This window comes from Oncorhynchus mykiss, chromosome 17 (genome assembly GCF_057628025.1).
Source record: "Oncorhynchus mykiss isolate SJ-2025 chromosome 17, ASM5762802v1, whole genome shotgun sequence".
NCBI lineage: Eukaryota > Metazoa > Chordata > Actinopteri > Salmoniformes > Salmonidae > Oncorhynchus > Oncorhynchus mykiss.
The window spans coordinates 36999092-37014651 of NC_143038.1; the positions used below are offsets into that span (position 1 = coordinate 36999092).

At 42.9% G+C, this 15560-nt stretch overlaps 2 protein-coding genes across 3 annotated transcripts in view; one reads left to right on the plus strand and one right to left on the minus strand.

Annotated features, from left to right (window-relative positions):
* The first annotated feature begins 466 nt into the window (after positions 1-466).
* Positions 467-12160, plus strand: LOC110494083 (actin-associated protein FAM107A). Its single transcript, XM_021568792.3, has 5 exons — positions 467-776; positions 8240-8297; positions 10079-10298; positions 10383-10539; positions 10894-12160. The coding sequence occupies exons 1-5, from the start codon at positions 753-755 to the stop codon at positions 11008-11010; spliced, it is 576 nt and encodes a 191-aa protein (XP_021424467.2). The 5' UTR covers positions 467-752; the 3' UTR covers positions 11011-12160.
* A 315-nt stretch (positions 12161-12475) lies between these two features.
* camk1a (calcium/calmodulin dependent protein kinase Ia) overlaps positions 12476-15560 on the minus strand; it is a 64675-nt gene continuing 61590 nt past the window's right edge. For both annotated transcript variants that reach the window (XR_016487920.1, XM_036950122.2), the window contains one exon: positions 12476-14944. Coding sequence is in view for 1 of the 2 variants with exons in the window: in XM_036950122.2 (XP_036806017.1) it covers positions 14853-14944 (92 nt within the window). In the remaining variant the exon portion in view is untranslated. The remainder of the gene's footprint in view (positions 14945-15560) is intronic.

The window sequence follows — 15560 nt, forward strand, 5'->3', positions numbered from 1 at the left end:
GGTTAAATAGATAAATGAATGGTGTAGTGGCCAGCTAGACCTTCCCTGGCTGCACAGAGCACCAATACGCCCCCCCCATTACCGTATGCAAACCGGCTGCTCCGTCAACCTCAATTAGCCTAATCTGCCCTGGACCCCCCTTAAGCTTTGGAGAGTGGCGAGTGGGGACCACCGGTTACCCATGAACAGGTGGTCAGGAGTTGTTTTTTCTTCTTTGATGTTATTCTTCTTAATTATCTAATCTCTACCTCCCTTTGTCTCTATTTCTCTCTCTCTCTCTCTCTTTCTCACAAACCCTGACCCTCACTCTTCTCTCGCTCTCCTCAGTTATCTCCTTTCCTTGCAATCTCTTACCCTCTCAACCAAAATATCAACTGCTCCCTTCTCTTTCCTTCTCAAGCTTCTCCCCACCTACCCCCCTTTCTCACCCCTCTCTCTTTCTCTAGGCTCTCTTCCTCCCCCCCCCACTCCTAAAGAGGCAGACCTCTATGTTTCTCTCATTTGTTGACGGGCTTGGTGTGATGAACGGCTGGTGAATTCCCTAGATTTAATGCGCCCTCTCTGAGACTGGTGTCACGCATTAGATGACGGTAGGGTTGTCAACTTGTCCTTGGTCCTGGGGGAGTCCATTCCGCCCCGCTCTCCTCTCCTTCACTAGAGACCAGCTCGAGTGAAACTTCAGAACAAGTGAAACTTCAGGAGCTGTACAGACTCACCTACTCTTGCCGAGGATCTCAGCTCATCCTGAGGCCATGGGAGTCACCCACGGAAAGAAAGTAAGTAACTATTATGTTTCCTTCCTCATTTTATCACTTCTGATTTGACGCGACGCTGGATTGAAAGAGTGACAGTACGTTTTGTCTGGACCTTCAAGCTTTGTATGTAACCCAAAATAATTGTGTGTCTGTGTGAAACAACACGTAGACTAGACCCTGTAAGAGCAGCATGTTTACCCCAGAGCGAAGGTCCTGCTGTTGTGTCACAGAAATGGTCTACGCACAACATCTTCTCCCAGAGATTAGCCAATCAGTGGCAATACCACCTCATTATCTAAAGAGCATTGAACCAACGGAGATGCCATTACTACAGCTCAACCAGATGTACACACACGTACTCTCCTCGTATTCATTAGCAGGGTTTGGGTCAATTCCCTTTGAACAGTGATGCTATCGCTAAACCTCAACAAGATTATAGACTACATTCTCCTGGTATTCATTTAGATGACATACCTTCACTGAACTCTTACAATACTACAGCTCAACAAGATTATAGACTCTTCTCCTGTTAGGGATGGATCCAAATGGACAGAATGGGTACATGGAGGAAAATCGGTGAGGGTCATGCTTTTTCAATTTCAGAAAATGGCAAAAAGCACAGGCCTATCCCTTGTTAGCTTAAGATTTTTAAGAAAATAAAACAGATCTGATAATATAAAGTGATCTATAACAGCGCTTTGGTCCGTGATGCTTTATGCTAGAACCAAGCTGTAAAATACCCACGTAAGATGTCACTCCGATGCATATGGGGATATCGTTGTTTCCTTTCTTTGACATTCAGAGGCTGAGCTACAACCTTCTATATCTAATTCTGTCACCATCAATTGATTACGCTATTCACTTTATGTACAGTAGAAGATGTTTAAACACAGACAGCTTCTAGGGAAACACTTCTTGACCTTCTCTCATTGGGTTAAGCCAAGAGTAGCCGGCAGTTGAAGCTTACATTTTTCTGCATCTGGCAGTTGAAGCTTACATTTTTCTGCATCTGGCAGTTGAAGCTTAAATTTTTCTGCATCTGGCAGTTGAAGCTTACATTTTTCTGCATCTGGCAGTTGAAGCTTACATTTTTCTGCATCTGGCAGTTGAAGCTTACATTTTTCTGCATCTGGCAGTTGAAGCTTACATTTTTCTGCATCTGGCAGTTGAAGCTTACATTTTTCTGCATCTGGCAGTTGAAGCTTACATTTTTCTGCATCTGGCAGTTGAAGCTTACATTTTTCTTCATCTGGCAGTTGAAGCTTACATTTTTCTGCATCGGTAGGCCTACTGTCTGGGTTGGAAAGGTAGGCCTAACTTTTTAAAGTACCATGCTCAGATTCCTACTGATGTCTCAGATTTAACAATTTGCAAACAGGGACAGTTTCTGTGGCAATTTTGATTTGGCATTGGGAAATAGGCGTATGTGTTAATTTTATCATATCTCTCTATCTAATTTTTGCCTGTAATTTAGGTAATTTGTGTGGAATTATAAAATATTCAGCTAATATGTAAAATTACGTAAAATTGCATTAAATGTTTATAAAATACTTTATTTCTCGGACCTGCAAATACGATGATAGATTCATGCAATGCTTTTACTATAAAGGAGATCTTTCCACCCCTACCATTGTCTACGGTGGTCTGTGAAGCCTCAACCTGGCCCACTGCCCTGTGTGCTATTACAATTCCTGCGTTGCCATGTAATGCTTTAAGGATGAAGAACCATTTCTAAAATGGCATATCTAAGGCTCGAGTCTGTCCCGGAAATGAGGGTAAATGGTAAGGATGTTTTGTTTGAATTATTATTGTGGGTATAGAGGATCGTCACTTCTTTTTTTTTCTTTAAGTGCTCAGGGCGGGTTTAGGTAAAATATATTTTGCTGAAGGGAGGGCCATCCGTTTTCATTTCAGAGGGCCGATTTTCTCCATGTAACCTCTTATAATGAATCAAATTCACTCCCTTAGTCAATAGCTGATCATGTTAGTATCCGGGTTGGGCGGTCAATACCATTTCAATTTAGTCATTTGTAGTGGTGGATCAGGACAAAATGACAAAGTCGCTTAAAATACCAGGACACCACTGCCAATAGGTAGACTGAGTCGCTGTGTATAAAGTTAGCCAGCCCCTTCAATATTTCATGAAAACCTATCTGCTGTTGCGACATACATTTTTTTTTTTACTTTTCAATTAATTATATTATATTATACCCATTAAAAAAACATTGAGTATACAGTGGGGCAAAAAAGTATTTAGTTAGCCACCAATTGTGCAAGTTCTCCCACTTAAAAAGATGAGAGAGGCCTGTAATTTTCATCACAGGAACACTTCAACTATGACAGACAAAATGAGAAAAAAAATCCAGAAAATCACATTGTAGGATATGTTATGAATTTATTTGCAAATTATGGTGGAAAATAAGTATTTGGTCAATAACAAAAGTTTATCTCAATAATTTGTTACAGTGCCTTGCGAAAGTATTCGGCCCCCTTGAACTTTGCGACCTTTTGCCACATTTCAGGCTTCAAACATAAAGATATAAAACTATTTTTTTGTGAAGAATCAACAACAAGTGGGACACAATCATGAAGTGGAACAACATTTAATGGATATTTCAAACTTTTTAACAAATCAAAAACTGAAAAATTGGGCGTGCAAAATTATTCAGCCCCCTTAAGTTAATACTTTGTAGCGCCACCTTTTGCTGCGATTACAGCTGTAAGTCGCTTGGGGTATGTCTCTATCAGTTTTGCACATCGAGAGACTGACATTTTTTCCCATTCCTCCTTGCAAAACAGCTCGAGCTCAGTGAGGTTGGATGGAGAGCATTTGTGAACAGCAGTTTTCAGTTCTTTCCACAGATTCTCGATTGGATTCAGGTCTGGACTTTGACTTGGCCATTCTAACACCTGGATATGTTTATTATTGAACCATTCCATTGTAGATTTTGCTTTATGTTTTGGATCATTGTCTTGTTGGAAGACAAATCTCTGCAGACTCCATCAGGTTTTCTTCCAGAATGGTCCTGTATTTGGCTCCATCCATCTTCCCATCAATTTTAACCATCTTCCCTGTCCCTGCTGAAGAAAAGCAGGCCCAAACCATGATGCTGCCACCACCATGTTTGACAGTGGGGATGGTGTGTTCAGCTGTGTTGCTTTTACGCCAAACATAACGTTTTGCATTGTTGCCAAAAGGTTCACTTTTGGTTTCATCTGACCAGAGCACCTTCTTCCACATGTTTGGTGTCTCCCAGGTGGCTTGTGGCAAACTTTAAACAACACTTTTTATGGATATCTTTAAGAAATGGCTTTCTTCTTGCCACTCTTCCATAAAGGCCAGATTTGTGCAATATACGACTGATTGTTGTCCTATGGACATAGTCTCCCACCTCAGCTGTAGATCTCTGCAGTTCATCCAGAGTGATCATGGGCCTCTTGGCTGCATCTCTGATCAGTCTTCTCCTTGTATGAGCTGAAAGTTTAGAGGGACGGCCAGGTCTTGGTAGATTTGCAGTGGTCTGATACTCCTTCCATTTCAATATTATCGCTTGCACAGTGCTCCTTGGGATGTTTAAAGCTTGGGAAATCTTTTTGTATCCAAATCTGGCTTTAAACTTCTTCACAACAGTATCTCGGACCTGCCTGGTGTGTTCCTTGTTCTTCATGATGCTCTCTGCGCTTTTAACGGACCTCTGAGACTATCACAGTGCAGGTGCATTTATACGGAGACTTGATTACACACAGGTGGATTGTATTTATCATCATTAGTCATTTAGGTCAACATTGGATCATTCAGAGATCCTCACTGAACTTCTGGAGAGAGTTTGCTGCACTGAAAGTAAAGGGGCTGAATAATTTTGCACGACCAATTTTTCAGTTTTTGATTTGTTAAAAATGTTTGAAATATACAATAAATGTCGTTCCACTTCATGATTGTGTCCCACTTGTTGTTGATTCTTCACAAAAAAATACACTTTTATATCTTTATGTTTGAAGCCTGAAATGTGGCAAAGGGTCGCAAAGTTCAAGGGGGCAGAATACTTTCGCAAGGCACTGTATATACCCTTTGTTGGCAATGACAGAGGTCAATCGTTTTCTGTAAGTTTTCACAAGATTTTCACACACTGTTGCTGGTATTTTGGCCCATTCCTCCATGCAGATCTCCTCTAGAGCAGTGATGTTTTGGGGCTGTTGCTGGGCAACACAGACTTTCAACTCTCTCCAAAGATTTTCTATGGGGTTGAGATCTGGAGACTGGCAAGGCCACTCCGGGACCTTGAAATGCTTCTTACGAAGCCACTCCTTCATTGCCCGGGCGGTGTGTTTCATGCTGAAAGACCCAGCCACGTTTCATCTTCAATGCCCTTGCTGATGGAAGGAGGTTTTCACTCAAAATCTCACGATACATGGCCCCATTCATTCTTTCCTTTACACGGATCAGTCGTCCTGGTCCCTTTGCAGAAAAACAGCCCCAAAGCATGATGTTTCCACCCCCATGCTTCACAGTAGGTATGGTGTTCTTTGGATGCAATTCAGCATTCTTTGTCCTCCAAACACGACGAGTTGAGTTTTTACCAAAAAGTTATATTTTGGTTTCATCTGACCATATGACGTTCTCCCAATCTTCTTCTGAATTATCCAAATGCTCTCTAGCAAACTTCAGACAGGCCTGGGCATGTACTGGCTTAAGCAGGGGGCCACGTCTGGCACTGCAGGATTTGAGTCCCTGGCGGCGTAGTGTGTTACTGATGGTAGGCTTTGTTACTTTGGTCCCAGCTCTCTGCAGGTCATTCACTAGGTCCCCCCGTGTGGTTCTGGGATTTTTGCTCACCGTTCTTGTGATCATTTTGACCCCACGGGGTGAGATCTTGCGTGGAGCCCTAGATCGAGGGAAATTATCAGTGGTCTTGTATGTCTTCCATTTCCTAATAATTGCTCCCACAGTTGATGTCTTCAAACCAAGCTGCTTACCTATTGCAGATTCAGTCTTCCCAGCCTGGTGCAGGTCTACAATTTTGTTTCTGGTGTACTTTGACAGGTCTTTGGCCATAGGGGAGTTTGGAGTGTGACTGTTTGAGGTTGTGGACAGGTGTCTTTTATACTGATAACAAGTTCAAACAGGTGCCATTAATACAGGTAACGAGTGGAGGACAGAGGAGCCTCTTAAAGAATTAGTTACAGGTCTGTGAGAGCCAGAAATCTTGCTTATTTGTAGGTGACCAAATACTTATTTTCCACCATAATTTGCAAATAAATTCATTAAAAATCCTACAATGTGATTTTCTGAATTTTTTTCTCATTTTGTCTGTCATAGTTGAAGTGTACCTATGATGAAAATTACAGGCCTCTCTCATCTTTTTAAGTGGGAGAACTTGCACAATTGGTGGCTGACTAAATACTTTTTTGCCCCACTGTAACTTATAGATGCCTCGTGAGCTTACGTTCAAATGTCGTACCCCATCAGAACTCAAAATATGAGCTTGTTTTACTTCTTTGTTTGTAAACAATGTCCTGTAAATGTAAACAACTACTGTACAGCCTCAAAAAATGTCTTTATTCAATCCGTATCGCGGAAATTGAGCGTGACAGTGTGGTGTGATTGAAATTGAAAGGCACTGTTCCCGCATCAGCGGAGACTGCATTTACAGTGAACACTGCATATTTCGGCTCAATCTGAAATTACCTTTGCGTTTCCAGCACACAATCTGTAACACTTCAGCGATACAGACTGAGTAGAGCCCATAGTCAAAACTATAATGTTGATATCATGGATGGTCAGTCCTTGTATCCATAGCTCTGTCCATGATGTTTTTAGAGTGGTTACATTTCTCAAGGTCCGTCTCTCCACTGTTGACCACATCAGTGGTGGTGAGGCATTATCATCGTTTGAAATGCAGATTTCCTTTCTTTGAACTATTGTTATGCTGCGCCAAACTCAGGCCATAAGAGATGCTGTCTGGCTGACCTCCACCTCAGGCAACATATGTACATGTAGACGAATGCAATGAACCACCAGATTCTGTTTAGCATTCATTTAAAACAAAGTTGGACTTGCTTTTAATCTGTTGCAGCAGTATGTCCAGATTTAATCTCAGATACACTCAGTGGCCAGTTCACGAAAATGGTTTGCTCCTACAGACAGTCACGTGGCCGTGGCTTGCTATATAAGGCAGGCAGACGGGCATCAAGGCATTCAGTTACTGTTCGATTTGAACATTAGAATGGGCAAAACAAGTGACTGAAGCGACTTTGAGCATGATATGATCATCGGTGCCAGGCACGACGGTTCCATTATCTTAGAAACGGCCGGCCTTCTGGGCTTTTCACACACGACAGTGTCTAAGGTTTATCAAGAATGGTGTGACAAACAAAAAACATCCAGTCAGCTGCAGTCCTGTGAGCGAAAACAGTTTGTTGATGAGAGGTCGAAGGAGAACGGCAAGAATTGTGCAAGCTGACAGGCGGGACACAAACAGTAAAGTAACAGTTCAGTACAACAGCGCTGTGCAGAAGGGCATCTCGGAACACAAGTCCTTGTCGTCCTTATCACAGATGGGCTATTGCAGCAGACGACCACACCGGGTTCCACTCCTATCAGCTAAAATCAAGAAGAAGTGGCTCCAATGGGCACGGTATCACCAAACAACGCCTGGTCCGACGAATCCCGATTCATGTTGCGTCATGCTGATGTCCGAGTCGGGATTTGGTGTAAGCAGCATGAGTCCATGGCCACATCCTGCCTGGTGTTAATGGTACAGGCTGGTGGCGGTGGAGTAAGGGTGTGGGGAATGTTTTCCTGGCACACATTAGGTCCCTTGATACCAATTGAGTAATGCTTCCATGCCCTGAAGAATTCAGGCTGTTCTGGAGGCAAATGGGGTTCTGACCCAGTACTAGATGGATTTGCCCTAAAAAACTGGCCACTGATTGTATATTGCTCCTCTAAACAAGGCTTCATATTGTATTGAAAAAAATAATTGTATTGAACGTTATTGCCAGTAACTAAGGCCTGTTGTTTGTGGTTTTGTCAGTAATGAGGTAGATGGCAGGCCTCCACAAGGGCCTCTCCTCTCGGTTCACTGGTCATCTGGGTCTGTAGCTGCCCCTTCACATCACAAGGGCCTCTCCTCTCGGTTCACTGGTCATCTGGGTCTGTAGCTGCCCCTTCACGTCTGGTCTAACACAAACAACAAAGGACCATTGTTGAGCTGATTGTCCATTGGGACATTCAAAATGAGTAGGATGTGATCACCTTATGAAAGATATCCTCGATATTAGACCATTCAAAATGTTTGTGAAAAACATGGTAAGAGAGAGAGAAGTGAGAGAGAGTGAGAGAGAGAGAGGTGAGAGAGAGGAGAGAGAGAGAGAGAGCGAGCAGCTGGGAACGACATTACTGTGAAACATTCTGCTGTATTCTTTGGTCTGACAGTTCCTCTGACAGTTTCTCATGTGGTTGATTGTGTTTTATCTGTTGACAGAGTGAACACCACCTCCAAATCTCTCCCACAAGAAGTAGAACACCTCTGAAGGGAACAGGTGAGAACAATCTGTTATCCGATTAGAATAGAATAAGAATACATCACTTAACATCTACCTGTATTGTCATTGGACAATGAAGATGTAGGGCAGTTGTCCCAGACACAGGTTAAATCTAGTCCTGGACAGAAAAAGCAGGCTCAATGGAGAATCTCCATTGAAAGTCCTTACTAGTCCGGGACTAGACGTAATCTGTGTCCGGGTCACCAGCCTGTAGTGTCTATCTACCACGAGGCGCGTGGAGGTGCTTTGTGATACTGTAAATCTCTAACCATATTGTGATGGGTGTAATTATGTAAATAGGTCCGGCAGTTGGCTTCCAGTGAGGAGATTTAAACAGGGCGGAGCTCGAGCCCTGGGTAATCCAACCTAGAGGGCGAGGCATGGAGCGGAGAGGAGGGAGAGGGGAGATAGAGAGAGAGAGTGGAGGGATCAAAGTCACAAAGCGAAGGGGAGGGGAGGGAGAGAGGGTAGAGGAGGGGAGGGAGAGAGGGTAGAGGAGGGAGAGGGAGAGAGGGTAGAGGAGGGAGAGAGGAGATAGAGGGACAGTGGGGAGAGAGAGTGGAGGGATCAAAGTCACAAAGCGAAGGGGAGGGGAGGGAGAGGGAGAAATGTTAGAGGGAGAGAGGAGAGGAGGAAGAAGAGAGGAGAGGAGGAGGGAAGAGGAGATGATGTATGGAGAGAGAGGGGGCAGTAGCGAGGCTACAGGACAACCTGAGCAGTCATGTGACTGACTGGCGGCTAGAGGTGTGGCCAGGGCTGGAGGTGGGGCTGAGGTGGAATGGAGACAGAGGTGTTAGGGTAGTGGAGCAGGGAGTGGCTATGGAGGTAGGCTCTCAGACCAGCCCAGCTCTGGCCAGACCTCTGGATTCATAGTGCCAGTGATAGCTTTGCTAGCTTACTTATCACTAGCCGGGCTCTGGGCTCCATAGAAGAGATGGAAACTAGCAGTGTCATCCCAAACAGAACACCAGGGAGGCAGAGAGAGGGACTGGTCAAGTCAGGTAAGGGACCTATAGATAATTTCACAGTGAGAGAAACAACTGCAGAAAGAGTAGCTATTCATAGGAACTGATTGATGATTGGTGTAAAAAGGGCATCATGTGTTGGGTTTGTGAGTACATCATTCATTTATACATAAATGAATGATTCAATATTGGGTTGATGAGTGTTGATGATCATGTTTCCATCCCTCTGGAAAATCACGGAGGCAAACTTTGTATTTATGCAAACACTTTGTAAATATGGTCCTTGGAGTTTGATAGTGAAATGTATAACCACAACATGTGCACAATAGGACACCTGTTGTTCTATGTAGTTCTGATATGGACATAGCTAATGCCCTAACTTGGTCCTAGATCGGCTTGTACTGTACAGCCAACTCCTATGATGTTTCCCATTTCAATAACCGTAGGAGTTGGCAAGACAGCACAAACAGATCTGGGTCTAAGCTACTAATGGATCACTGTTGTCCATGCCAAGGAATAGAACATAAGCTGAACACACCATAAGGGACCTCTCTCCCATAACAAACAGCTGTGGTGCTATAAACAGAACAAAATGACCTGTTTAGCTGATTCTGCTGCTATGATGCAACTGGAGTGTGTCTGGCCAGCGGAAAAGGGACATGATTTTAGTTGTGTAATGTGTAATGTTACTAAGTGATGTAACCTCTGTCATCATTTCTGCTCCTGTCTAATACGAGGCTTACGGACATGTTTTTAAAACGAGGATGTGAGCTCAGGCAAAACGTTCAAGTTGTCTTTGTCTCTGTCTCCCAGCCTCAGCCCACACTGGCCTGCTGTCGGAACAGGATGGAGAGCAGGGTCAACGTGCAGAGGACCAAGAGCAGGGGAAGTCGGGTGGATCACCACCTCAGCCAGAGAGTCAGGAGGAGGAGGGCAGAGACCTTATCATCCAGCCCAAGAAGCGCCTCAACCTGGTCAGAGTCTCCAAGAGCCACCAGGAGCTCCACAGGGAGTTAAGGATGACACACAAGAGGTAGGGCTTGTACAGGGTAGCCCAAGCGCGCGCGCTGCACATAGCTGCAAACACGCTTCAACAGTCCTATTTGTTCTCTGTCAGAGGTCCCTGTCTGGAGGTGAAGCCGGAGCTCCAGCGTGTTCTGGAACAGAGGAACTGGGAACAGGGGATGAAACAGAGGAGAGAGGCAGAGCAGGAGAAGAAGAACAGGTCTCCTCTCCAACAGGAACTGCTCAAGAGGCACCAGAGGCTGGAGGAGGTGTGTATGCGTCATGTCAACGTGGTGGAGACTGCCTTTGCGGTAAACGCTGTGCATGTCGGCAGTACTTTGGCAATTACGGCTTGAATCCAGCCCCTTGCTTTTGCGTCTGTCTGACTTGTCAAAGTTGACATGTTTCGCACTGTGCACAGCTTCACTCATGCATTACTAGCTCATTTACATACGATGCTCATTATTAAAATGTAAGATGGAGTCAAAGCAGACATGACTTATTCAGTTCCTGCGAACTTTACATACTGTGTCCTGTGGGGTTGAAACTTGTACATATACATGGTATGCAGTCCTATCTACTTCTGTATTCAATGACTGTCAGTGTCCATCTGTTCCCTGCAGCTGGAGAGGGAGCTAAAGGCACAGCAGGAGGGCCTGCAGAGTTCCCCAGAGTTCATCAGAGTTAAAGAGAGCCTGAGACGCACCACCATACTGGATCTGGGAGAGAAGGTAGTTTAAAAAGACTGACAGGAAGATGCGTAACGTATGGTTAGAGTGGCGTTGGGGTTGTTTTAGCATCTACATGAGGTAAGGATAGGATGGTGTGGATAAATGATTACATGGAGGTGATGGAAGACTGACATTGAGCTATTCGATTGGGTTGACAGTTGGTGGGATAGTGTGCTTGGCATAGTTCAGCCAGATAGTTCAGGACAACAGTGATCCATTAGTAGCTTAGACCCAGATCTGTTTGTGCTGTCTTGCCAACTCCTACGGTTATTGAAATGGAAAAACATCATAGGAGTTGGCTGTACAGTACAAGCAGATCTAGGACCAAGTTAGGGCATTAGCTATTAGCTAGCTGCATGGGAGTACAGATGGATGCACACATGGTGCAGATTGGTACCTGAACATGTCATCGGCCACACGTCTTCTCCGGAAGAGCCTACTGCATGAAGGTAGGACCCCTTGTCCAATTGGCCTTTTGAAGAACATCTTTATTTGTTCCAATTAGGGATCGACTCCCTGCTAGCCTGGTCCCAGGTCTGTTTGTTGTCTTGCCAACTCCAATATTATCTTCCATGGCAACGACCATAGGATCTGGCTATACAGCACAAAGAGATCTGGGACATGGCTGGCCCCTCCCATCCTCTGAGAGACTTGACGTTAGATTAGTAATTTGTCTCTCATGCCAACCACTGACACAGAGAGAGGGAGAGCACCCCTTTAACCAGGGATCTTACTGAGTTACATACAATGAGTGAACGTAACGTTTTTAATTTCATGCCTATAAAGTGTTCACATTGTGATTGTATTCGTGGAATATGTTGATATACTGTATCAGTAGATGTATTTCTAAAATAATATTACATTTCCTATTTGTTTGTTAATAAGTTTACAGTATTTTTTTACCTGTCGTAAATGTTCAGAGTCATTTTATATTATTAGCAGTTTTGCAACTGGTCTAAGACCAGTTGTTATTTCTTAAATAATGGTTCCGTCCTGTCCTTCCCTGATCCTCTCACGTACACATTCTCTATGCAAATCAACAGAACATACATCATTCACCTAGTGACAACAGTGAATAATAATGTTTAACACTTCGGATGACAGTGTCCTTGGAAATGTGTACTTTGTCATAAATAAAAGGACATTAAACATGAATAAAGTGCATTTTGTATTTTATCTGGACACAAGCGTAAGACAGCATCCCATGTCTGCTGTACCATACGTCCTCTATTATCCAGACTCAGGTACAGTATATACTGCCCCATCAGATGGCAGAATAGGATGCATGTACTGTATTACCGATGGTATTATTATAACATACCATAACCCTCACCGTTCAAGTAAAAAAAAAAAAAAAGTGTAGTCCCTACCTATTTCTTTTATTCTGTTTGGTGCCTAATGAACGTGACCCTGACTGAATTTTTTTTAATTTTTTTTTTTACAAATTACAGTAAAATGACAGTACACACAATGCATAGACAAGGAAGTTTAATTTCATTTCCTGCGATCATATCTCCTCCGATGGTACAAATCATTATCTCCTTTCATACATGTTGATCAATAACCCATGATGCATTGCATCCATACATTAGTAGCTCAAAACAGCTTTTACAAAAAAGGATATAGAATATATATATATATATATATATATATATATATATATATATATATATATATACTTATATATATAATATACACGTGTTTCTTTATGCATTTAAATGTTTGTCATGAGTCAAATAAATCCGTTTTTTTTTTTTACAAATCGGAACCAAGGGGAAACAAAACCAAGGAAAAGTTCAACAGAAGGTCTATACCAAACAAATGAACTCAGGTTATTAGGTTAACAAAGTCATCAACAGCAACTACACCAAACATATAACATGAAGCCCTTCACACATGGTTTGCATATTTTCCACTCTGCAGTCAGTCGGTCACTTATAAAGCCAGAATGATTGCCTTCTATGACTGGCCAACATCTTTCGACCAATTATAACCTCATGAAGTCACTGCTAAGGACCAAACACAGGTCACCATTGCCCTAAACCAGGTCCAACTATAAGGTTTTGCCTAGCAGTACCTCTGATTCAACTAAACAATAAGGATTTGGTATCCAATCTGAACAGCCGTTTGGCATGAACAAAACAGATTACAATAGGCTTCCCCAGTTGGCTTTCCATTGTCAGCCTTACTGATGTGTTGAAACCGTAATCATATCAAGTAACACTGTACTTTGAGATTTTTAATCCGACTGCATTCTGTCTTGTCATTGCAGTTAGAGAACTGGTTTCTCATTCCACTCCTAAGCAAACGCTCCAAAGTATTTGAAATATTTCAAATAGTATTTTAACTGAAGTCTGTCGTGTTCACTCAACATGTTTTATGTTACAATCAAAACTGTTACACAGTACCAGGGCAAGGGAGGGGTCAGGGATCATTCAGTATGTTGAGACAAACTACAAAACCTTAAGTGGACAAAACAAATAAATAGACTCCCACGACGACTTATAGAACATCCTAGAGTTATAGAAGACTTATAGAACATCCTAGAGTTGTAATTTAAACTAAATCAACATGGTTACCAGGGAAATGGTGCCAGTGTGCCACTGGGGTAGAGATATGACCATCATATGGACAATGCAGAGGTTAAGGTAAAGTTACAGTTCAGACTGTGCTGCAACGTACATACGTTGTCAACAACAGAACATCTGACTGGTGATTCTCACTTCACATTATATCGTTTTCAGAATTACATTATTCAGAATTACATTATTCAGAATTACATTATTCAGAATTACTTTATTCAGAATTACATTATTCAGAATTACTTTATTCAGAATTACATTATTCAGAATTACATTATTCAGAATTACTTTATTGATTTTTTTGATCAGGACAACAGAGTAGTAATAATAATCATACACGTGTGTTTTTTTAAATATTTATATGTTGATCATCATTCATGTAAACATATTATAACCAGGTCATGCAGACGGTAGACCGATACTTCTTCCACAAAAGAGAGGTGCACAGTACAGAGCAGACAGTGAACACACACACTGAGATCCCTCCCACCACAAAGGATAGGGGTGTAAAATCGGCGGCACGTTTAAATGATCATAACATTTAGGGACCTTTGCGGATAGAGTTGCCAATGCATACAACTGACTCGATTCCTTATCAAGAGTTTATTTGCAAACTACTCCTAACTGAAATGGTCTCAACATCAAACCATGTGCCCCAACTCACATGTTAAGTGGGTGTGGTTACTATGGACATGCTCATTGGCTGAGAGGGTTATAGGATTAATCTGATAGGCTATACAGTCCGTTTGTTGTCATAGGGATCTCAGTGTGAACCTCTGGTAACAGAACTGCCATAAGATTTTTTTTCTCCCTTTTATATCCACACATTTCACATTTTATCATCCAACCGAAGCATGCAGATGCCTCGAACCAGAAGCGCTTTTTACGACCCCAGTCTGAACCAGAATACAGAGTCAATCCAGAGTCCTGCAGTCAACTCACTCATAAACTCTGAAGTGTTTCTGATGGGGATGGAAGCATCAAAACTCAAACAAACACAGGTAAGATACGGATGATTTATGATCCAAATGGAACAATCGAAGAAGAAAAATAAACATTACAATGGAAAGAAGAAAGTAGTAGTGGTTTGAATGTTGATGATGAACTGGTATTGTGCCTGGAAACTATGCCTGGCTGGTTGTGTCCCTCTAGTGGACACAGCCTGTCATAACATCACTCTGCATTCATGGCCAGACTGGGCCGGCTCTGGGTGGCTCCATAGAAACATACGTATCCCCATGGCGACAGAGGGGCGGGGTCTGTGGCTACTCAGACGCGACTTGCTGGCCTGCAGCAGTAGGTGCAACTCCTCAGACTGTCCCGGTCGGCACTGCCTTCTGCACTCCCGCGCCGCTGCGACACTGGAGAGGAGAGGAGAGGAGAGCTTGATGACAGGGACAGTACTCCACAGTGCTGTACTAAAGTCACAGGAGGTTGGTGGCACCTTCATTGGGGAGGATGGGCCTGTGGTAATGACTGGGAGTGGAATCAGTGGAATGGTATCAAATACATTAAACACATAGTTTCCAGGTGTTTGATGCCATTCCAGTTGCTCTGCGCCAGTCATTATTATGAGCCCTTCTTCCCTCAGCAGCCTCCTGTGACTAGAGTACTATACTACTAGAGTACCAATAGAGTACTGTACACAACAATGTACTTGCTCAGAGGCTCCACTGGTGGCTATGTGAGATTTTTATTTTTAACATTTTTAATTTCACCTTTATTTAACCAGGTAGACTAGTTGAGAACAAGTTCTCATTTACACCTGCGACCTGGCAAAGATACAGCAAAACAGTCTAAAACAGTCTAACCTATATACAGTGTGTGCAAATGAGGTAAAATTAGGGAGGTAAGGCAATAAATAGGCCGTAGTGGCGAAGTAATTACAATTTAGCAATTAAACACCGGAGTGATAGATTTGCAGAAGATGAATGTGCAAGTAGAGATACTGGGGTGCAAAGGAGCAAAATAATAAAT

Bases quoted from the DNA above. Each gene is read 5' to 3' on its own strand.
- LOC110494083 (XM_021568792.3), top strand. From the start codon at position 753: ATGGGAGTCACCCACGGAAAGAAA. The intron at 8,298-10,078 runs GTGAGAACAATC...TCTGTCTCCCAG, and splicing joins AACACCTCTGAAGGGAACAG to CCTCAGCCCACACTGGCCTG. The intron at 10,299-10,382 runs GTAGGGCTTGTA...GTTCTCTGTCAG, and splicing joins TTAAGGATGACACACAAGAG to AGGTCCCTGTCTGGAGGTGA.